The sequence below is a fragment of the Gordionus sp. m RMFG-2023 genome, chromosome 3, assembly GCF_954871325.1.
Source record: "Gordionus sp. m RMFG-2023 chromosome 3, tfGorSpeb1-WG-v2, whole genome shotgun sequence".
In the NCBI taxonomy this organism is placed as follows: domain Eukaryota; kingdom Metazoa; phylum Nematomorpha; class Gordioida; order Chordodea; family Parachordodidae; genus Gordionus; species Gordionus sp. m RMFG-2023.
In genome coordinates, this window is record NC_088777.1 from 37538413 (window position 1) to 37562640 (window position 24228).

Consider the following 24228-nt stretch of genomic DNA (forward strand, 5'->3'; position numbering starts at 1 on the left):
CACAGCCCTAAAGTTAACAACTAATTATTTTTTTTAGAATATTATATTAAATAATTCCTCACAATTATGTCAAAAAAATGAAACAATGAAATACAAAATAAACCAAGCATATTTTTCTATTTAATAAGTAATGATTACTAGTATAATTTAGTATTTTTCATATAAAAATTATTTAATTCTAAATTAATCTAAGTCTTTGCCTTTCCTTATATTATTAAGTATTTTAATCATATTTAGTAAATAGAATTTTATTTTAAATATTGATGTAAATCACTATTTTTTTAAAAAATCAAGGTGATTTAAATCGAAATGACTAACCCTATTACTAATAGGCGTAAAAACTTTGCTAAGAAGGAGGGGGAACTATTCAGTTAGTCCCCCCCCCCATAACTTTTATTTGAAGTTTTTAGGTTCACTTATTACAAGATTTTGGCTGTTACATATTTTTAAAAAAAATGTTTTTTACTTCCTTTTTTATAATATGCCCTTTTAAAAAATTTTTGAATGAATTACTCCTTATTTTAAAAACTTTTTAATTTTAATTATTTTTCTTTGAATTTGTTATAATGATAGATTATATACATTTCATTAGAGAGGGGAAAGGGGAAAGGGGGGGGGGGGTAGGGATAATGTAAGGGAATTCTTTTTATTAACTCAAGACTAATATTTAAGAGAACAAACATATTTCCGAAGGTGTCCACACATCCTCCCCCCCCCCCTTTCCTAAGCCTATGTTGCTACTTAAAAAATTATGATTAAAATTTTTCCGAAAATATTTTAAATATTGCAGCCCCAATTATATATATCTTTTTAATTTTATATAAAAATTTTATTAAAATTTGAAATATCAATTCTACTCAAAATAAAATATTAAAAATATAAATATATAATTTTAAATAATCAAATTTCCTATCAAAGTTTTCATCTAGTAAAGATATTTTTTCCCCAAAAACATTTTTAGCGAAAGTAGTCTCCAACGAGGGAACTGGAAATAAATATGAAAATTAAATCGTATTTACGAATAAGATATTAATATTATCATTTCGATTTCTAGCTTTAAAATGAATTAGTAAATAATAATTAAAATTAATTCTATTTCTTATTTTGAAATATGAATCGAAATTTTTTTTAAAGTTGCTAAATAAGTAACGGATTTTAACTATAGAACTATTTGAAAAAAAGTGACGCGTTTTTATGAAAATAACATAGCTACAAACTGATGCTCAAAAATTATAGAGCCGCTACTTTAGCAACATTGAGAAATATACATATCATTGTTTCATTATTCTAGGGTTCTAACTATATTTTCTATAATTTTTTGTTAAAGAACACCACGCCATCTCATTAATACTAAAATAATGATTACATTTTATTTGAAATTAATTTTGCGGGATTCTTAATATAAAGTGATGGGGGCCAGGAAAGGTTGCACAAATTAGTCAGGTAAAAAGAGGGAGAATTTAACCATACCGCTCCTCCATTTTTCTCTCTTCCAAAATTAGCATAAAAATAAATTCCGATTTTTTAAAATTATTTTTAGATACAGATTTTTAAAATTAGGATAAGGATCTAACAGGGCGTTTTATGGTTTGTGAAATTAGACATTTAATAAAATATATTATGCATTCACCGATTACTTTAAAATATGGAAATCATGAAGAATTAATTAAAGTAGATTGCAACCACTTAGCTTAATACATTTGAACCTTAATCTATTTTTTTAAACAAAAATTCAAATATAAGTTTTCAAAGACAAATTATTCACGTTTCACCCTCAAATTTGACACTAATTTAGGGTCCCTTTGCTTATATTATTTAAGTACCATTTTTATGAATGTTTATTTTAATTATACGTCAATATTTTTTTATATATATGTATTTTTCCCCATTTTATATAATTGGTCTCCATCTCGAAGTTCAAGTCAAAGCTTTTAAGTGTACGAATGAACACAATAAAGGCAGAGAAAATGCACATAAGTAATTTGAAATATTTTATTAAAAATACAAATTCGAGATAAAGCGTAAATTAAAGGAGCTAATAAACGTAAATGAAAATTCGGGACATTTACGCAAAAAGCGGTAGTTCTTGCAACCCTAATTATAGTCCTATAATAATAAAATTATCATTTAAAATCTAAACAAGGTTATAACGCCTTTTATTTTATATAATGAATATAGACAGGAAAAGCAAAATTATTAAAATTTCTACATTATATAATATTATAAAAATGTTAAAATAGAATACTATAATTTAAATTAATTTTTTTAAAAATATTTATAAACGATATAAGAATATATTTATATAATCTTTAAACAGCTAATATAAATGTTAAAATAAAAATATAATGCATAGAGGACAATAGATTTGAAATAAATACAATATATTTAATATAATATCAATATAAGTAATAATAATTTTAATTTTAAAATTGATATTTTGAAGCTAATTTTTCTTATATAATATGGTATAATAAAATAAAATAAATATATACACATATTAATTTGGTCATTTTTAATATTCTAAATTTAAAATAAATTAATTTTAATTTTTAAAAAAAATTTGGTTTGATTTTAACTGTGCAATATGTAATCCCTATAAATTACTCCTTATAAAACTTTTAAAAAATATATCCCCGAAATAATGAATTTAAAAATAAAATATTTATAATTTCATCATTTATTTATTTATAACTTAAAAAATGATAAATATAAAAATCTTTAACTTAAAAAAAATAAAGTCCTGAAACTATAATGCTAAAATGACAACTTCTTGCTTAGATTTCTCTAGTTCTGAACACAAACCTAAATAAAAATAAATGAATATAAAAAAATGAGACAATTAAAATATAAGTAAGTACTTATGTTTTAAAAAATGATATAGCACATTCTATAAAAATCAAATGGAAGTAATTTATCACATCAACCAACTCTTAGAGTTGGCTTGTAAAATAATATTTTTAAGCAAAACTAAATATCAGTACCTGTACAATAAAGCAGTGACAACAGCAGCCAATATCTGTGCTATGTAAAACACCCATTGTCCATACCAGTTGTGCCTTCCAGCAATGGCAAATAATACTCCAGGTCCAAAAGTTCTAGCAGGATTGAGAGATGCTCCCGAGATATTTGCACTTAATTTTTTTATATCAAAATCTTATAATGATCAGTTTAATTCTTTTTTAATTATGTAATATAATCCCAATTTAATTATTTTTTTATAACTTATGAAAAGTGAAAATATTAGAACAATATAGAAAAATTCTTACCGACAGAAGTATGGGAACAAACCGGAATATATTTCAAACAAATATGAAAGTTTTTCATACTTTATATTTACTGCTCAAGGCCATTTCCAGGTAGAACATTTCAAAACGATTTTCTAGGCTTGTTTTCAGCTAATTTTTTTATTTATTTCCAAACAAAGGATGACAATTTGTAAAATTAATTTTTTACATAAAATATTTTTTACCATCCGGATTTCAAACGCCATTTAATCGTTTATAATAAAAAATAATAATTCGACAAATAATTATCCTTTGTTTGGAGAAAGAAATATAAAAAAAAATAGTTGAAAGCATGCCTCAATAACCGTTTTTTAATAAAAGTTCTGTTTGGAAATTGCCTGTTTAGGAATAAGATTATAAATATTTTATTTTTATAATTACCCAGCATAGACACAAGCAACAATAGATAAACCAATGTATAGAGCAGTGACAGGGTTTCTACCACCGTGATCTAGGGCCAACATCAAAACACAGAAAATCAAGAGTGAAGTGAAGAAAACTTCACATAAAAAGGCTCCACCTGGTGTAATACCTCCTGGACTGGCATTGTAAAGAGTCATGCCACCCATCATTCTTTTATAATTGTCCATCCCAACTGCTCCCTTTAAAAAATTTTTTTTTGATTAATTAATGTGAAACCAAAAATTGTGACTATTAATATATATTAAGTAACTTTTATATCTTTTATATTCCAATAATTTTATAATGTACTTTAAATCATTAGTAAGATAACGGGCACAATATGATTCAATTATTTTTTAGTGTTACCAAACAGTTCGATTTGAGCCAATTTTTAAAAACGGCTAACTAAATATTTTAGTCAGAAGATTTCGTTAATTGATATCCACATCTTTGTGCCATCTATTATCAAAATCTTCAGGCTTGAGTAATATTTTTCTGAACAAAATATTGCGTTAGACATTTTTAAATATCGGCTCAAATCGAGCCGTTTAACAACACTTATATTTCTATAAAAGGAATATAAAATTCGATAACATATGCATTTACTCAACATTTTCATATTTTTTTAAAAATGAATTTGAAGATAAAAAATTAACCATAAAAATAGATGCTCCCAAGATGGAACCCAATAATTGGCAGATTATATACAAAGCTCCTTTGACCAAACTGATGCCACCAGCCAGCATCAATGAAATGGTTACGGCTGGATTTATATGTCCACCACTATTGCATTTTATTTTTATTAAGGGAAATAAATTATAAATTAAATATAATATCCTATGTAAATATTCTAATACAACGTAATTAAACTTGATTATAGTGCTTAATTTGACACTCTTCAATTATATTAAAATAGGGGTGAAAGGGAATGAACACTATTCAGTAATGCGGAATTTATGGGAAACAATATTTCATGTAAAAGTAAATGATTATACCTTCCGTATACAAATGAAAATTGAAAAATGAGATATCTAATCGAGTTCAAGTTTTGCAACTTGACAGAATTATAAAAAATAATTTTGATTTTTTTTAAAAATTATCGACGCCAAAATTAGCTGATATTTAAAATACCACTTGCTATTTCCCATCTGGATTGTTTTTAAACTTTTTAAAAATTCGTTTTTTAAATATTATTTTTTTTTCAGATGCGAAAATAGTTAAAAGGTTTATCTATAAAAAAATCGATTCTATAAAAATATCAGAGTAAGTATCGAATATCGTCAATATATTTCCGCAAATAATAACGAATTCATGTGCGCGGTTATTGTAAGGCAAAAACATGGATAACGAAAAAAAAATACTGCGAATGTTCACATTAGTATATGATTTTAGATTTTACTGATGAGCCAGCCAAGATTATCTGAGTAATTATATGACGGGTAAATACCAGGACTTTCCCTGTATCTAGTTTCAATAAAATTAAGCAAAACATTTATATTTAATTAATCATGTCAGACATTTGCTTGATAAATAAAATCAAACAGATACGTTAGAGCCCTAGTTAAAATTATAAATGTCATGTCGGATAGATGAAATCCTGTTTTAAATATAAATCATATATAACTTGTTAGTAAAATATGATAAAAATTTTTTTTTATTTTTAATATTTATATTAGAGATCTGCAAAGTTAGGCCTGGCCCGTACCCGGCCCAATTCCGGCCCAAACGGGCTTCGGGCCGGGCTCGTGCCTAATTCTATTTAAAATAATCGGGTTCGGGCCGGGCAGGGTCTAATATTTTAAAAAAAATTCGGGCCAGGTCTGGTCGGACCTTGGAATTTTTTTAAAATATATCTAAATTTCTCAATTTTATATTCATATGCAAATTAAAAATATTTGATTTTATTTATTGAAACTAAACGACATATAACATATGTCTTTTATTTTGAGTAATTATAAAAATTAATTTCTATATTTAAATAAATTCAAGCCGGGCCGTGTCGGTAAATTTTTTTAAAAAAATTTCGGCTTCGGCCGGGTCGGGCTTGAAAAATTAGGCCCGATGCAGATCACTAATTTATATGCTTCCATTCAATAAAGATATCCTAAGTAAAATATCTTGTAAGTAGTTTCTAATTAATATTGACGCACCTAATAGATATAAAATATAGATAGAATCCTATTTAGGAAATTTAATCGAATCATATTGATCTGTCATGATCTTAATATTGTAAAGGAAACAACCAAGAACTTAAGTGAGCCTCTTTCCATGCGATATTTATTTTATTTATAGCATACATCACCTTATATAAAAATAAATTTAAATCCAAAGAAAAAATATTCACCGTCTTTATATTTTTTTTACAAATATTTTTATGCTTTATTTTAGGGACTAAAAAAGGTAAAAATAAATCACCCTTAGGGAGAAGTAGATGCTGAGTATATAAGAATTATGGTTTTCCGCAAAATACAAAATGAGACAATTACCTTTATTGCTATTGGTCTATATTTTTCCAATATTGATTCAGAAAATCAATATATATATATTAATTTTTCAAGTATGTTATAAGGGTTTATATATTGATAAAGGTGCAAAATCAGCTTAGGAAAATTACAGTTAAGATTACGAAATTTAAATCCAAAAATGATAAATTCAAATTTTTTTAAAAACCTTATTCAAAAATGAAAAACATAAATTATAAGTTCAAAAGAATTGTTTTAATTTTGGTAAAAAAAATATGTTATTAGTAAGTATAAATTTGTAAAAATTTTAAAGCCATTTTAAACAAAAATCATTTTAATTTAATATATTTTAATATAAAATAATTTGTTTTGTCTTTATTTAGGGCTAAAAAATATTAGCATAAAATAACCACTGATTCTAAAAAATTAAGTGAACATTTTAAATCGATATTGTTAATATACTTCCAATAAATATTTATTTTTTTTATAAATAAAAAAAAAATATAATATAATTTAAAAATGTTATTGTTTAAGAAGCTGTTCTTCCCATCTATATAGTGGTTATAAACAAATTCAACAAGCCCAAATATATTCTTTTTATAAAATATGATATCAATTTCAAAAATAATTTTATGTTTAAGAAAAATATTAAATTACATCAACACCCACTTCACAGTTAGTTTAAAAAATGCATTATTTTAAAAAAAATACCATATAAATACTTTAAAATGTAAGATTTTCATAAAGTGACCTCAGTTTAATATAAAATTGTAGAGGTGGTTTATATAAGGAATTTATTTCTAAAAGAGTAACTCGATTTTGAGAATTTTTACACCTACATACTATAAGAAAAATTTAATTGCATTTGAAATTGAAATAATGATATTTAAAAAAAGGTAAATTTTTCAGATCTAAGCTAAATATTAATTAAAAAATTAATTATAAACATCTGAGAGAGTGGATGGGATAAAATTTCGCATATTTAATGTCATATGTAAGTGTATTTACCGAAAAGGGATGCTGAAAAATTAGCATAATAGGATAAATTTCCTTCTTAAGTAGGGGGGTGGTTTTATAATAGTATTTAATTTATTATGGTTTTATTTTATTGAAAGGTTTTTCAAAAATTAAATGTATTTATGCCAATGTCAAAATGTGTAATTGCATAATTTAATTTTCCTACGAAATGATTGAATCGATTAATTATTATTGCCAAATAACTAGGAATGAATGACCAGATAACCTTCTTTAATTAAGGCCAGTAAAATTTCATTTCCTCCATAAAAAACAATTATTCTTAAACTGGGAAAAATATATTTCTATTCGTTCATAAGAAAAAGAATGACTAATGAGATAATTTCAAAAATATAGAACATTATATTAACCCCCATTTTTAAAAAAAAATACTTGCTTTTATATTTAATCAGATATTATACATAATATTTCGCTTTTTGGAAAATTTTATTAAAAAAATTAGCAAAAAATAGCTTCTATCGATAAACCTGATATCAGCCAGACATGCTACAAGCACGGCTATAGTAAGCCCGTGGGCAAAAGCGGCGGCTGATACGTTACCACTCATAGCTTGGCAACAACCTATGAATACGAAAAGCATGGTAGCCAAAAATTCTGCCAAAAGGGGTTTAACCCATACATCCATAACACCAGTGGGGGCAGGTCTTATTATTTTTCGCTGTTCTTCTATTTCCATTATCTGGCGATTAGATGGATTGAATTTTCCTTGGTTTGGGTTGTCGAACTTCTGACGTACTAATGGATCTTCTTCGTCTCTAGTGGCTATCGGAGGTAATGTTATCTTATTGTTGGTGGTGTTTGTATTTAATAAACGATCGTTCTGTATGAATAATGATATAGGTAAATTTTTGTATAATAATTAGCCCTCAAAAAATGAAATCATCCCAACTAAACAAATTGGCATTTCCAACTAGTTTATTCGAGTAGTTGTTTTAGTATGACTTAAAGATTTTAAGCATCATGACTTAAACTTTTGCGTTCAATTTCTAATTTACAAAGAATATTTTAATCATATGCTTTTCCAAAAGGGTTCAATCTCTTTTTAAATTAGTAAAGAAAAACTATTTTTTTCTTATTAATAATAAAAAAAATAAGTTTTTTATGATTGAAACAGTGCATTGAATAAATAGATTTGCTTTTCCAAAAGAAAATTTTTTTGTTATAATTTATAGGACAAATTTTTTGAAAATAAACCAAATAAGAAAGATAGGTAAGTGAGTTTTGTTTATATTATCATGTTTATTAGAAGAAGAAAAAAATTATTTGGTAATAATTGTATATGTAATAATATTTTATACATTAACTAGGGTTAAGTTAATCTTTTCTGCTGACATCACAATTTTATAAATAAATAAAAAATTTTAATATTACAATATTTTTCCCATTTTTTTAAACCTTGTGTTATGCAATAATATAAATTCTAAAAAATAATCTATTATAAATAAATAATGTATATAATGATATTAAAAAAAAACACTCGGAAACAATAAATGACCACTTTATAATATACCAGAGATATTGATATCTGTCATAAGTTGAAGGAAATAAAAGGAAATCATAATTCTTAGAAAAGGTATTTGGAATTTGAATTAACTCCTCCGAACAATCTGAGGTCTATAGAACTTCAGCCATGTTTGGCGTTAACATTTTTTTAACATTCCATAATACAGATGGAACAAAATAATGTGAGAGTCAAAATAGGGTTCATATGTACAATATATTAGATGTGTTATATATCTTAAAATCAAATTAATTTATAACTTTAATAATATATTTATAACATTTTATTAATATTATAAAATTTTATGAGAGTTTTACCAAAAATACGTAAAACTGACATTTTTTAAAGCTGCTATCTATTTTATTTATCAAGTATTTTATTCGAAGTTGTCCTTATTTTTTTAAAAATTTTTTCAATATAATAATCAATTATCACTATTTTAATAATTTTAACGATATAAATAAATATATCTTACAGTTCGATATAAAATTTTAAAATATTAAGTTTTTTGATTGATTTACCAGTAAATTTATTTATTTTTCTCTTAATTTGCTGTATTTATAATACCAGTAAAATAGTATTTATAATTTAGCAGTAAAATGAATTCATTATCATAATTAAATCATATTTAAATTTTGAAATATTAGATTTACCCAAAATTTATTAACTTATGACAATTTTATATTTATTATATAATATAATATTAAATAACAATAAACGCCACCTTGCGGATGATTTAATGTAAAATTATATTTTCTTAATTCAATTATTTTTTAATATAATTAGTTTAAAGATTTAAACCACTTGGTATAATATCAAATAAAAAATATTATCCATTCAATATTATTATATATCCAAAAATTTTAATTTTAAAGAATATGTTAATAAAACTTAATTAATAGAATATATGATATATTTTACCTGAAGAATTTACAGTTTACTTAGGCATTTACAATTTAATTATATGTATCTCTAACGTTTGATCTTGCCACTCCTAATCTAATCCAGGACATTATTTTTTTTGTAAATGATGTAGACAAATTTCTAACTAAGCACCAACTTAGGATACTCATATTCTTATATCATGACGAATTTCGTTATAGTTGTTAAGAAACGTCATTGTTTTTACTGTAATTATATATATTTTTACTGATCAAATTTTTATTTTAAGGCAAAATTTCTTTTCACTGATCAAAAATAATGCCCATGATAAACTAATTAATAAGACATTTAAAATATCACCATTTATTTTATGATAGCGTGATAAATTTGAATGTCGAAGAAAATCTTTCAGCATTAAAATATAAGATTTTGTTTTATATTTTGTTTCAATCTTTTAAATTAAAAATTTTTTTTCAATATAATATTACTAATACTTCAATAAAGCCTAAAAAAGAGTTGGAAAATTCTTAAATAGAAAGTACTATATTTTATCTTTCTAAATAAATATAATTTGCGTAAACGAAACTTACCCAACTTGAAAAAATTTTGTCTTAAGAAAAATAGAATGGCATGATTTTAAACATCCAAACCGAGTCAATATCTAAACCCCGATTATTTTAAAATCAATTGACTAGTGGGAAAATCATAAAATATATTATTAAAATTCATTCTGCTCATATCTTAATTTCCTTTTGAAACAATTAACAAAATACAGCGAAAAATTATTTAAAATTTCAAAATTTTTAAAAAAAATCCCAAATCGAGCTAAAAATGTTTTTAGATTTTTGGAAGGGAGAAAATTTTTACTTCTCAACCGGATTAATTTTTTTGGATCAAGAACTAAAAACAAAAATTTATGTTGGGAAAAGTGTGGGAAGGGGGGGGGGAATTATCCCCCATTTTCAGATCTCGTAAATTACTAATATTTAAAGATGTTCTTCTTAGATCCCTTCCTCCTATAATTCTAAAGTTCTCATTAAACCTTTTACAAATTATTAAAATATTACTTAAGATTCCGAGAATTAGTTCGAATAAAGTACCAGAAGTTTCTATTTTATGATTTAAAATTTTTATTTTCGAGGGCAGGAAAAATAAAGTTAATATTTGATTTCTAAGCTTTCGAAAGGAATTTTTATGTTTTGCTTTCCAATATAAATAAATATATTTGAATTCTGCTAATTAAATATTTGTTCAAATATAGATTCTTTCGTTTTTTAATTTTATAAACATCTATATAAATTTAAAGTTAAAAAAAAATACACAAATATTTCTTTATAAAATATATAAACAGAAAAAAATGAATATTTTTTTTCTCTGAAATATAATTTTTATTAGTTATCGATAAATAAATAAAAACTTAATTTTCAAGCCAAAAATTTATTGAAAGATTGGTCAGAATTTATAAATTCACGTTTTATTATGTGTATGTGTATAATGATAGAAATATTTTAAGTATATTCTACAATGTTATTGAAAGGGGGAGGGGGGGGGGGACTATAAGAATTTTTTTTGAAAATTATTTGTATATTTACTATATATCAATCATAAATAATATATTAATTAAAATATTCAAGATATATTATATCATGTTCAGTGTTTTACATGGCGAAAGATTTGCTAGAAACAAACACCCCTCCAACATCTACCCTTACAACCCTTTTGCTGCCTACACCCTACCACCATCAAGATAGTGGAGGCAAATGGCTTTCACCCCCCCCCCCCACTCCCCACTCATGTTGAGATCAGGGAAATATTAGACAAATTGAAAATGATCAATTTGTATAATATTCAATCACAATTTACTTTTTCTTCCCTTAAATTTTATTTTAATTTTTAAATAAGTGGAAAGGAAAGAGGGTCACAATTATCGTTTAAAATAAGATTTTAATGATAGTGAAAGGGCGCAATACTTTTATGAATTTATGACCAGAAATTAAGATTTAAATTTTTCTTAATGTAATAATTATTTCAATAAAATATATTTAATGTAAAAAAAGATAGATTTTTAGTTCTCGCCCATGCATAGGCTTAATTTTATATAGGTATGGTATTGCTCACCCGTTTCTAATTTATTGCTAAATTAAAATGAATCCTTCTATAAACTAATAAGTGATCAATTTTGGGATTCAGCTCAAAGAGAGCTGTAAGGTTTCTTTATACATGAACCCTTGAAACAAAAATTCTGATTTAAACAAACGCCTCCAACTTTCTAAAGCGTAACTATTTATTAGAAGCCTAATCCTTTACCAAGAATTCTAGAAATTGGTCTTTGATCGCTATGACAATCCCTCTCATCTCTATTTTGGTTAGATTAATCAATTCCAGCGAAGGATCCAACAAGGTTACAGTTTGGCGTACATTCGATTCTGTCTATGATCTGATTCGTGACACCAACAACCAATGCAATCTATCTCCATAATTGTAGAATGAAATATAGTTAAAATAATCAAATCCAGTGAGAGCACTTTGGGCCTAAAATCTAATTCAGATAAGAGTATACTTATCCTAAGTATTATTGACCAATCATGGTCTTGCGTTCAATCGCACATATCTAAACTATCTAATACATTTAGGATATCCAGTAAGGAGTCAAACCTTTCATAAGATTCCTGGCTGAAGCTTTTATGCATGATATCTTATCGTGACATCCACCCTAGCAAACTTTCTTCTTATAAAATTACCATTTTATTTCAAAGATTCAGTAAACGGGAAGTGCTACTCTCATAAATCTTTCAGCGAGGAACCATTCTCACCATGCACGAGCGTGAGGCTTCCCATTTTTCCAAAGCAACTCTATTGCAGATATCAAATCCACCCAGGGAGTCCCTTCACCACTTCCATTATGATGGACTCAAGACTAATCCTTGATGCAACACCTTTGCATCAAAGCTATCACTATCTATGTGCACTAAAAATTCGGGCATCCTTGTATATTGCCATCACTACTAGAATCAAATAATCTTCTACATCTTATTTCCTCAAAGCCTATTTAGTAACCTCACACAGAACCTTTATTTTACTGAGAATGCCAAACAATATAATTGATTTCCACTTGATCTCTGATTTTTTCACTAACATTCTTTCGAAAACTTTCATCCCATGTTTCAGGAGCTTAATCGCCTGATACGAGCCATATTCTCGGATAGACTTTTTCCTTGTACAAGGGTATAACAAAGCTCAAGGTCCGCAGTAATGCTTTCTTCGCATAAAAGCATGGAATTGCATAAGTTTGTCACACACAAATTGCTAAAATATCTTAGCTACATTCAATATATCGCTTCATGATGGGTCTGTTTCTTTATCCCTCTTCATCTTTAATAACGCTTTCCTAACCTTTTCCAACCACTTTTCCTTTGTATGCACTTCATTTTACCATTTTTGTATATCTCTATGTCACCGTCCGTTGTTGCCTTCTGGTGTTTCTTAAGACATCTCTCTTTTTTTCACCACCATAACTTTAGTTGTACCCTAGTTCCATAAACAGGTCTTCTCAGTATCTAGTCAGCTTTACCCATCACGCTACAGTATTTCATATTACAGTCACTATCTGATCGGTTTCCTCACATTGTGTCATGATTGTGGCGTCTATGTTCTGTTTTTACGAGTTGCGGGTCTTCCGGGTTCCCATTCTCATTTTTTGTAGACGAAAGACTAGGTCAACCAAGTATTTAGGACCGTAACAAGCCTATATTTTACTGTGATCATAAAGGGATCTTGGAGAAATTATTTTTGCGATAGGAAGCTCTTCCTGACATAAACCCCTTTAGGTGGATTTTAAACTTCAGCCATTTTGAGGAAAAATGTAGAATTTTCATTATTTTAACAGCTTACATTATTTTTAATGTTAGTTTTTGCAGGAGATAAAGGTTTTAATTTAAGTTTTGATAATACGTTCAATTTTGGTTTACTTTAAAATTTATTAGCAAATAAATATAATTACTCTAAATTTAAAATAAAATAATTGTTTATAAAACCCATAAATATTTTTAGTAGTGGCAATATAAATATATAAAATTTTTGTAATTGAAGTAAATTAATAAAATGAGTAGGCGTATGTACTCTGTATGTAGAAAAAATAAAATATTTGTTTATTTATTAAAAATTATTTACACATTATTATGAAAGCAAAAGAAAAGACAGGTTCATGAGAAAGGGAGAAGAACAAGAGCTAAGTCTGGTCAGGAAGTTATAAGGTTAGGGATAGAGTAAATATTACGTCAGCAATAGGTGGATAATTGAGCGCGGTTGTAAAAAAAGAGAATATGCTTCTAGGGAGGAATAATACAACAAAGATAACTTGTTAAAATTTATCAAATGTAACGATCCATCGAATTGGGGAGGAAAGAATAAATGAAAAGTGAATGTAACTTTTGATATAGGTGGAAACAATTATGTTATTGGAAACATAGGATATAGTTTCCCGTATACTATTTTTCAATTCGATTTTTATTATAAGAATCCGAATACTCAAATCAAATATGAATAAGGAATGTATATTATCTGTCGAATTTTTTATCTAAATCGATCAAATTATTCGTAAATATTTAAAATTATTGATAAATATTTGAAATTTTTCATAAGTATTCAACAATTTCCTTGCGAATTTTATTTTTATACTCTTTTCTACATCTATAAATCCCTTTTTTAAATCTTAATAATCTTTTGAAAATATTTTTAAAGAATTTAATTATCGAATCGATTATTCAACGAATCAAATCGAAATTATTCATACATGCGTATATTCTATTTAATTCGTATTTTTGTAGGTATAGTTTCCAGTGATAAGTTACCTGTGAGAGGGTCATGAATGTTCAATGAATTTTATTAATCAATGAGAGAGAGAGAGAATATTAAAGTATAGAGTATGTGAGGTCCTCTAAAATTAAAGGGTGGCCAATGGCGATGAACCCATAATAGGGTTGAATTGATTTGACAAAATCAATGGAGGTGGGTTGATGAAAATTTTTCAAAAAGGAAAAAGGAAGGGAGTTTAAGATATAATAGATTTAGTAAAAATGAACTCAATTACCTTTTGCCTATAAGAAAGGTATAGTAGAGGTAATTTACCGAAATAGATTCCAGTGTAGAGGTCCTTTCCCTATAAAAAAGCAAGGAAATTATCTTCCGAAAGAAGCAGAGCCAAAGTTGGAACCTATTGAAAATAGTTTCGCATTTAAGAGTAGACATGTCCCTGAAGATAAGTCAAATGCTAGCAGAAAAGGGAATTCTGGGAGATAACTAAATAACAGGGCAGTAAGGGACAAGTATTTGTTAGGATTCAATATAGACAAGGAGTCACTATTACCTTTCAGTTTAAGGGAGCTTCGGAATATGGGTCCCGTAAGCATCTGACAAAAGAAAATATAGGATAGTCCAGAATAAAAGATAAGGGATAAAGGATGTAACTATTGGTACAATTAGAATAAAGAGAAAAGGTTCTCTTGGCAGAATCCAAATTGTATTTATTTTAACATAATATCCTTTTATTGAATATATAAACTTTTTCACATATCAAAATTAAATTTTATTATAATATCTTTTCTTTCTTTCATAAAATCAATCAATTAAACTAAAACAACAACAAAAATCGCCTTCTACATAATAATTAATAAATAGAAATCACGAAAATAAATTATAAAAATATAATTTCGGTTATCATATTACATATTCAATAATCTTTTGGCTAATATAATAATCGATTATAACCTCTCCCTGGATACTTCTCGCTAGACCTCAATTGATTCTTACGCCTACAATACACTATGTCGCTGTTTCTGTTCTAAGGTTATGTTTCAAATCATCAATCACTTCCACCACCTTCTTAATAGTCAATCTAAACTTTCTCTTATATAACAACACATACATCCCGTGTCCCACTCTGAATTTATTAGACATCATATGCCCAACCTTGTCATTTCTTCCTCCCTTCAATAAATCCAACATTAATAACGTTCTTTCCATCAAAAATGCCTCAGCAGATATCCTTTACATTCCTAATATTATTATAGTATAAGAGCGATATTAACATTTCACTATCTCCATACTTGTCCTTTTTCAACCATAATTTCACCAACTGCATCATTCTCTCGACCTTGAACTGGGATGGTTTGGAGCCGTTATAGCGTGCCTGATACTATATATCTTTTAAACTTCTAAATGCTGCACTTGTAAATGCCGTTCACCCGTCAGTTAAAATTACTTTAACCATTCCATACTTACTAAAAAAAACTCCTTCAATTTCGTATAACTATCACTGACCTCAATCTCGAAACCTTGTCTATCCATTTAGAAAGAACTATACAATATAATATTAATAGTTCTCCCATTCAAAATAATCCAGAAATTCGTTTCCTTCTATCACATTTCCTTTCTCTTGGCAAATTAAAATACACGTCACACGTCTTACATTACCTGCACACCTTCTCAATATCCATTTGCATAAATGGCCACCATACATACTCTCTATCTCTAGCCTGTTACATTCAACTTACCCCTTGATATTCAGCATGTAGCATTCGCAATACCTTATTTCTAAGTAAGTCTTTGCGGTATTTCCTATTGCCTATTACCAAACAGTCATCTATTATAGTTATCTGTTATTTAGGGATTTTTCATGGACGAATTAGGCGGGTAAGCGGGCAGGCCTGTGAATTTAAATTATTTTTAGGGCAAAATGTAAAGAAAGTACTTATATTTATTAAAAGCCATTTTTTATTTATTTCATAATATTATATATTTTATAAGTTTAAGTAGAAATACATTAAAATGAAATTTAATAGAATCATTTTTAATAATTGAAGGGACGGGTAAAAATCATTGGCAAGTAGGCGAGCGGGTTAAATATTTTAAAACAAGAGGCGGACGGAAGTTTGGGCTAAATACTCACCCATTGTAGACCTATAAGTACATGATGTTATAAAAGTGAATAATGATGGCAGGTATGTTTGATTTAGAAGTTATCAAAGAAAAATGAAGATAATCTACTGGATGAAATGTCGTGGACAGCTTTAGAGGAGGAATTGGTTAATAGAGAAAATAATGATAGAAAATATAAAGGGCATACATCTAAATTATGAGAACAGTGAGATAACGACCGAAAAAAATGGAAAGCAGAATCAAGACTAGAGCACTAAAGCAACTAGATATGTATAAGCAATGGTAATGAAGAGATCAGTTGGGAAAGATAAAGAAGTTTGTTTCGGTATGAGAGGAAATATAGGAAGGCTATAAAGCCAAATCATTAGTTAAAAAAAAAGGATGAAAAAGATAATCAATGGGGCTTGGATATAAGTGTAAAGTGATACAAACATTATGATTGGATATAAAGTGTCTTTAGACAAATTAGGTACCATAATAAGTGAAAAATGGGAACCAGCAACGTCTTTTACCAAAAACCGGAAATGGCTATAAAATAAAATTTGCTCTTTTTTTCTTTTAAATTTTTTTTATAGGTAGACATTATACTTCTTAATATTTGTACAAAATCCTAGATTGGGACGAGTACTGGGCCAAAAGTTATTACACTTTAAATATAAGTAGTATGGCTTAAATCCTATATTATACTAAATATGTAGTAATTTACGAAACAAATTAAAAGAAAATTCATTTGGGATCGGGCCGGATATATTTTTTTATAAATCTTTCTGGCCGTGTTAGAAAAATTAGGCCCTATGCAAATTACTAGTAGACATTGTGTCATATTTAGCACATAAGTTTGGCTATTTTATTTTAGAAAGGAAAATATTTGTAAAAATATTTATAACTTTATTTAGTTAATTAATGGGAAATTAATATTCTAATAAACATATTAACGTTAATCTATTTTCAAAATTGATTTCCATTCTTAAATATTCTTTGTTGCTAACAAATATATAATTAATTGCCGGGATATTGATTCTCGCATAATTATATAAGTCAATAGGAGTTATTATATGATTTTCACAAGGACGTTGCAGGCTTGCTCTAGCCACCAACCACCAACCTCTTAGTAATTCCCCTTAAACTATCACAAGGAGTTTTGCCATGTGCAGTTGCAAAAAAATGTCATTCTGCCTTGATCCCAAAATCATTATAATGTTGTAGAGGTTTACAAAGTTTTTTTTGTTTTTATACTGGGTAACAGCTCCATCAGAAAAATAAAATATTATTGAAATCTTATCAAATCTTTCTTTCAAGAATAGAATTAATTTTATTTGAAATAAATGAAAGGAACAAGTATTGTGTTTGAGACAATCTGATATAATCACGTAACTTAAATGTTTGATGATATCGCCTTCGTGGTAATAAATCATAAATATATGAAGTGTTGCCTGATTATTAGTCCAATGAAAACCTTGAGCGTGATCTTGAACTACAAAAGCGTAGTTCTCTGCAAAATCGGATATTTAGATATTCCCCATCTTTCAAATTCTATTTTAATGACTTAAAAAATAAAGATGGTTCCGAGGAATTAAAATATTTAATTTTTCAATTACATACTCCATAAATTCGTTGGCTGACTTTATTAAAGTTTAGAGTGTAGTACTGTCAGCTGCCAACCATTGTTTAAATATTATATAATCTATGGCATTATTATCAAACAATAAGTGTAGTCTTTCTTTAACTTCCAAAGTGCCGGGACACATTTGGCATTTCCTTAAGTAACAGCAAGGCTGGGGTGGATTGCATAGACTTTGCGCAATGTAATGTTTATAATCTTTTAAGGGAGGAAATGGAAAGTTATGCTGGTTTGCAGTTAACTTATCTAACTTACCACCAATTATAATTAACTTAAAATTAATAGAAGGTAATATGATAGGGATCGTAGAAGTAAAAGGTAAGATGGAATTTTTTGAATATTTTTTGAATTTTTTCCAGCAAGAACTACAAATTTTGTGATTAATTGATAAGCTAGAATTCACTTGTATCATCCACTGTATCGTAACGTACTGAATGAGATTTATTCGAAATGGGTTGCAGCACTTTACAGGAATTGTAGACATTTAAAATATAATTTTTTTAAACTAATAAATAAATTTAATTTCTTAGAAAAAAAGGGCTATGTAAAATTAATCGATAAAAATGACGACTGTTAATATTGACTTTATGCCAAACATAATTATTTTATTTGGTAATTAATTATAAGTAGATTAAAATAATCTTTAAAATGAAAATATATTATCGACAATCACAATAATAATTAATTATCTGGCAATGAAAAATAAACTTCATCATTCACTCACAGAGTTGCCAGGTCAAAAAGTCTCGAATTTAAGAAGAAATTTGGGAAGAATATAATCTTTAGGTTGGGGGGAAGAGATCATTGAGCTCACTTTTTATTATCATAGTTGTTACTTTATTACTTTTTACAAAATCTTATTATTTATTCCTTATAATGTCTCCAAATTAAGGCGTTTGGCGTTATATTTTAAATAATACAATACAATTTGGTGAATGTTGTTTTGAGTTTTTTAACATTTAAAAAATGCAAAATAATAAGATTTTTTAGGATTTTAGTTTTAATGCTATTATTCACATATATTACCTTCTTTTTTAAAAAAAATAATTACTCTATATTTGCTATAATATAGAATTTAAGCCATACTACTTATTTTTAAAGTGTAATAACTATTGACCCAGTACTTGTCCCAATCTAGGGTTTTGTACAAATATTAAGAAGTATAATGTCTATCTGTAAAAAAAATCGAAAAGAAAAAAAGAGCAATTTTTATTTTATAGCCATTTCCGGTTTTCTATTTCCGGTTTTTGGTAATAGACTTTTTTTCAATAAAATAAATTTTATGTCATATTAAAGAGCTATTCTGAGCTATTTAATAAAATTTAAATCATGTCTTTAGCTTAATTACTTTTTGAGATATTTAAAATTAAATATAGTGTATTTTGGAATTTCCGCGTTTCTAAAGATGACCATATCTCATAAAGTAAGCTGAGTTGAGAATTAAAATTTTATATTTTTACTAGTTAGTGTATATACTAGTAAAAATATAAAATTTTAAAATAATCGAAGGGGGTCGGGTTGAATCTTCAGTTGATTTGATATGGAATACAACAAATATATTCTTTCAAAACCAATCATATCTGATGATTGGAAATTAATTAGCTATATGTGAAATTTATTTTAAAAAAAATTTTATAGAAAATATTTTTGGACCATTGTCAAATTTAATAATAATTTTTTTAAAAAAAGGTCTAATTAATCAAAAAAATACTTTGAAGAGACAAAGAATATATTTTTAAAATTAATTAGTTATATAATCAGATATCTGATTAGGTAATAAATCTTTTTTTAGTTCTAATCTCCAAAATAATTATATTGGTAATGATAAGCTAAAATAAAAAATGAATATAAAAAAACAAAATTGGAACCACATTAATATATTTTTGTTAAAAGGTAATCTGGTTCATAGAGGGCCTCGAAACGTCCTTTCCATACCAATGATGTAGAGACACTCCCTGTAGGCTACCCACCTGAGCTTCAATGACGGGAGAAACCACCTCCTTTCTCGTTAATTTATTTCAACTTGAATATCATTATGGGTTGGGGAGTAACGCAAATACTTGTATTTAAAATATTATATAAAAATACTTCTTGCAGGGATGTGAACCATTCGACAAAAAAAAGGGTCCAGGTCCGGGTTCGGGTATAGGAATAAAATTTGAAAAGGACCCTGGTCTAGGGTTCAGGTTCATGGAACATAAAAATAATGACTCAAAATAAGATATTTTTTCATTAATTTATTATTATCAAATGAAAAATTTAAAAATGAAATAATTTATATTTTAAATGATTCAATCGCACAATCATAATATCTTCTAAAATATCATCCTTGATATCGTATAGACAATATATATTTCAAAGATGAAAATTCACGTTCTACCCTTACCTAAAATAGATAGTTATCTTAATAAAATTATTGTACTTGCGTCACCGGTACAGCCATGAAGATTCTAGATAAGGTATATAATTCTGGATATATTGAAGAATTTTCCCAAAATTTTAAAATATTTATATCCTTATTTATTCTCTACTTTTGAGAACTTTACTATTAAAGATGCAATAGGCATTTTTTGATCTCCTTTTATATCTGATGATAATTTAATTTTTTTTTCTCTATCTAAAAGTAATTTCAAGATCCTCAATGTTTCTATCATTATTATTATCACTACAACCAGTAGATATTGTCGTAGCCTCCAATATATTGTAAACAATGGAGTTAGTTTTGCGTATGCCATAAATCATTAAGATGGTATTTAGCCATTTGTTTTTGCTCAATACTCAATAAAACTTGATATCGAGGGTCTAAATTTATAAAAACGTATACAACACTATTTTGCAAATATTTTTTGCTTTCGAATTTTCATGTTTTCTAATATTTCGTGTAAAAAGGACTGTAAATTTTTCTAAATCTGATCCGCATCTAATCCATATGCCATAAAAATCAAATAAACATAATTGTTTTGATTGTAATCTTAATATTGTTATTTTTAAAGGAACGAATACACTAGTAAGGTGCTTTATATGGCACCAATCATCTTTCAACAAAATAACTTCATATGCTCCTATAATAAAATCATTACAGAAATCTTTCAAACTTAATAATCGTTCTAGCATCATACAAATTGAGGACCAACGTGTTGTGCATTATCATTTAAATTAAAATATTATTACACACAATTCACTTTGAAAATAATTAACTATATCTATAACATAGCATATTAAAAAATTCACATAATAAAATATTATTACCTACACTAATGATATCAATCTCTAAATAAAATGGAAGTCCAGGAAGAAAATTGAAAGAAAAACGCGAAGATAAAATAAATGATTCCACAAAAAAGTTAATTTATATAATTTTTTAAAAAAATATTTATATTTTAAAAAAATTTTATGACACCTAGAACCCTTGGACCCTCCACTATTATAAAGGGTCCGGGTTCGGGTTCACATCCCTGCTTTTTTGCAAAGTAGTTGATATTTATTAAGATTTCCCGATTTTCAGAAAAGTACAAATACTTTTTATTTATAAATTGAATTATAAAATGTATATCCTCATTTATTTATTTAAATATTAAATTTGTGTGACCCAAGTTAGCAAAATTAACATCTTATTCATTATATCCTATTTTATCTTTAAAATGAAAAGTCAAGATCCTATAAATGTAATTTGGCAATTTTGAATGAAAATTTTTTCAAAATAATATCAAAAATCAATAAAATAGTGAAGCCTAAAAATATAATCTGCTCAAATAAAACCAAAATCATTAATGGAACGATTTCAAGATAATAAGAAAACGGTTTGATCCTTTATATGAATGTGATATTGAGTACAAGTGGGCCTTTTAGCAACTCTCCCACATCTTTATTTTAGAAATGTAGTGAGAAAAAAAATATTTTGCTGCATATGCTTTTGGGTTATGTATTATTTGAAATTTTTTATTAATTTGCTTTATTTTATTAAATAGCTAAAATTTTACTTCGTTGTTATTTATTTTATTGTGCTCAATATAATTATGTTCAAATTTATTATATCCCCTGTAAAGCAATTATATCAATTATATTTGCAATATTACATAATTTATGTGATAACTTGTTGCAACATTAAATATATTATTTCTAATATTTGTATTACTAATGATATATACTGATTTAGAAAATAATTAATAATAAAAATATTATTTAAGTTTAAAAAAAGATAGTGGTACTACAAAAATAACTTGCAAACGTATTCATCAAAGTATTTATACAAATCAAGGTATTTGTATTTAAATACTTTTATTTAAAATTTATTATAGGTATATAGTATATTTTTATATTTGAAATAAATGTTTTTAAAACATATTTGTATTTATATTCAAATACTTTTTTTGAAGTGCATTTGTATTTATACTCGAACCTACCCATAAAACTAGTTAAATTTCATAAAAAAATATAAGAGTTGGTATTTTTTTATATAATATTTTTTTAAAAAATTGCAGAAATTTATGGATTGAATTATTTCAAAAAAATTTTCATGAAAGTGTTCTTCATTTGACTACATTATTCTTGAAATTAAATACTAATAAAGCCAATGAATTAAAGTTTTTCTTGACATATTGTTTGGCCTAAATATGTCTTTATTTACTTGAGAGAAGAAAACGAACGCTCACATGAGCAGGAACATAAGAAATGTAGACTAGCAGGAACATACAATTTAGGTATGCCGATGAAAATAATTATGGCGTACCCGGCAATCTTTGGCACATCCCCAGCTACACTACCAATGGCAACCATAGTGAATATTTTAAACATTATCAAGATTTAAGCGTAAGTGCCTTACTTTTATATATTTGGTTTAATTCATTTATCAAACCTTATAATCATAGATAAGCAGTCGTTAAATTGGCAGGCATATCTATTTTGGAGTGTATTGTGAAAAATGAATTAAATTAATGAAAAATACAAAATTTTTAATATTTATTATTCTATTCTAACTACTGTTGTTAAACCAAAGATTTTTTAGCTAAAAAATATTACCCTAAGCTTCAAAATTTTGTGTTTTTTTTAATTTGGGAGGTTCGTAACAACATTAAATCTAATCAGTATCAGTTTTTTTTTAATTTTAATTAAATCTTGAATTAGAAAGAGGGATGTACAAGAGTAGGATAGGATGAATATAAATATTTTCTTTTTATAGAAGAAAATAATCTAAGAATTTTAATTCTAAAAAGAAATTAATTTTTTTTACCTGCTTCTCAAGCTCTAGCGACATAAATTCTTATAAAATTAAATTACCCTAATAACCTTTAAGATCCTAATAAAAACTAATTCATAGGTCCTAATAAAAACTAAGTCATACCCTCGTGTTAAAGGGCCTTAAATCAGAGAATTTGTGATTTTTTTTTTATATTTATAAATTAGTTTGAAATATTTTATTAATGTTGATGACATTTTAATTATCAATAATTGAAAGGTTTTAAAAATTTATTTTAGGCCAGCTAAATAATTCATAAAATGATATTTTTATAGGGGGAAGGGGGGGGGGGACTTCATGTTAATTAGTAAACAAAACAATAATTTTTATAAAAAGTTTTAAATTATTATTCTAACATTAAAAAATGTATTTGAAAGCAGCCCATAATTAAAATTGATTGTAAATTAATCATTTTTCAACCTGAATTAGATTTTTTTTAAAGCTATAGAGAGTCTTCACAGATAATGAGAGAAATACTAAAAGTTTAGGAAATAATAGTCTACATAGTCAGTGTAGGGTTTTCAGGTCAAAAGTTTTGAAATAGGGGATAAAATTATATTATAAATATATAAAAATGGGGGCTGTGTTCCATAACCCCTTTTGCGGACCTCTGTCCCTTTTTTTTAAAGAAGTACATAGGTTGAAATTCATCGTATTTCGTAACTAATTTTATTTAACACAAAAGTATTATGTATTGTGTAAAAAGTAAAATCATGTTCAGTAAAAGTATGTTATAAAGGCAGCAAAAATAGTTTAAAATTATAATATGCAGTAAAAATAATGGTCAACAAACACTGAAAAATAATGGTATTGAATAATATTCATTATAAATCAAGGAAAGAAGTGTACTGGGCGAAAAGACATGAGCA

The 24228-nt window shown here is 26.4% G+C and overlaps 1 protein-coding gene across 4 annotated transcripts in view; it reads right to left on the reverse strand.

Annotated features, from left to right (window-relative positions):
- Positions 1–2526: 2526 nt before the first annotated feature.
- LOC135927332 (aquaporin-8-like) overlaps positions 2527–24228 on the reverse strand; it is a 69852-nt gene continuing 48150 nt past the window's right edge. For 2 of the 4 annotated variants that reach the window (XM_065463297.1, XM_065463298.1), the window contains exons 2-6: positions 7651–8003; positions 4343–4469; positions 3666–3886; positions 2982–3131; positions 2527–2802 (exon numbers count right to left, since the gene is read on the reverse strand). In XM_065463297.1, coding sequence (XP_065319369.1) covers positions 2775–2802; positions 2982–3131; positions 3666–3886; positions 4343–4469; positions 7651–8003 — 879 coding nt within the window. In that variant the 3' untranslated portion in view covers positions 2527–2774. Of the gene's footprint in view, positions 2803–2981; positions 3132–3665; positions 3887–4342; positions 4470–7650; positions 8004–10633; positions 10796–24228 lie in introns of those variants that run through there. The other 2 variants (XM_065463300.1, XM_065463299.1) reach the window with 2 other exon arrangements.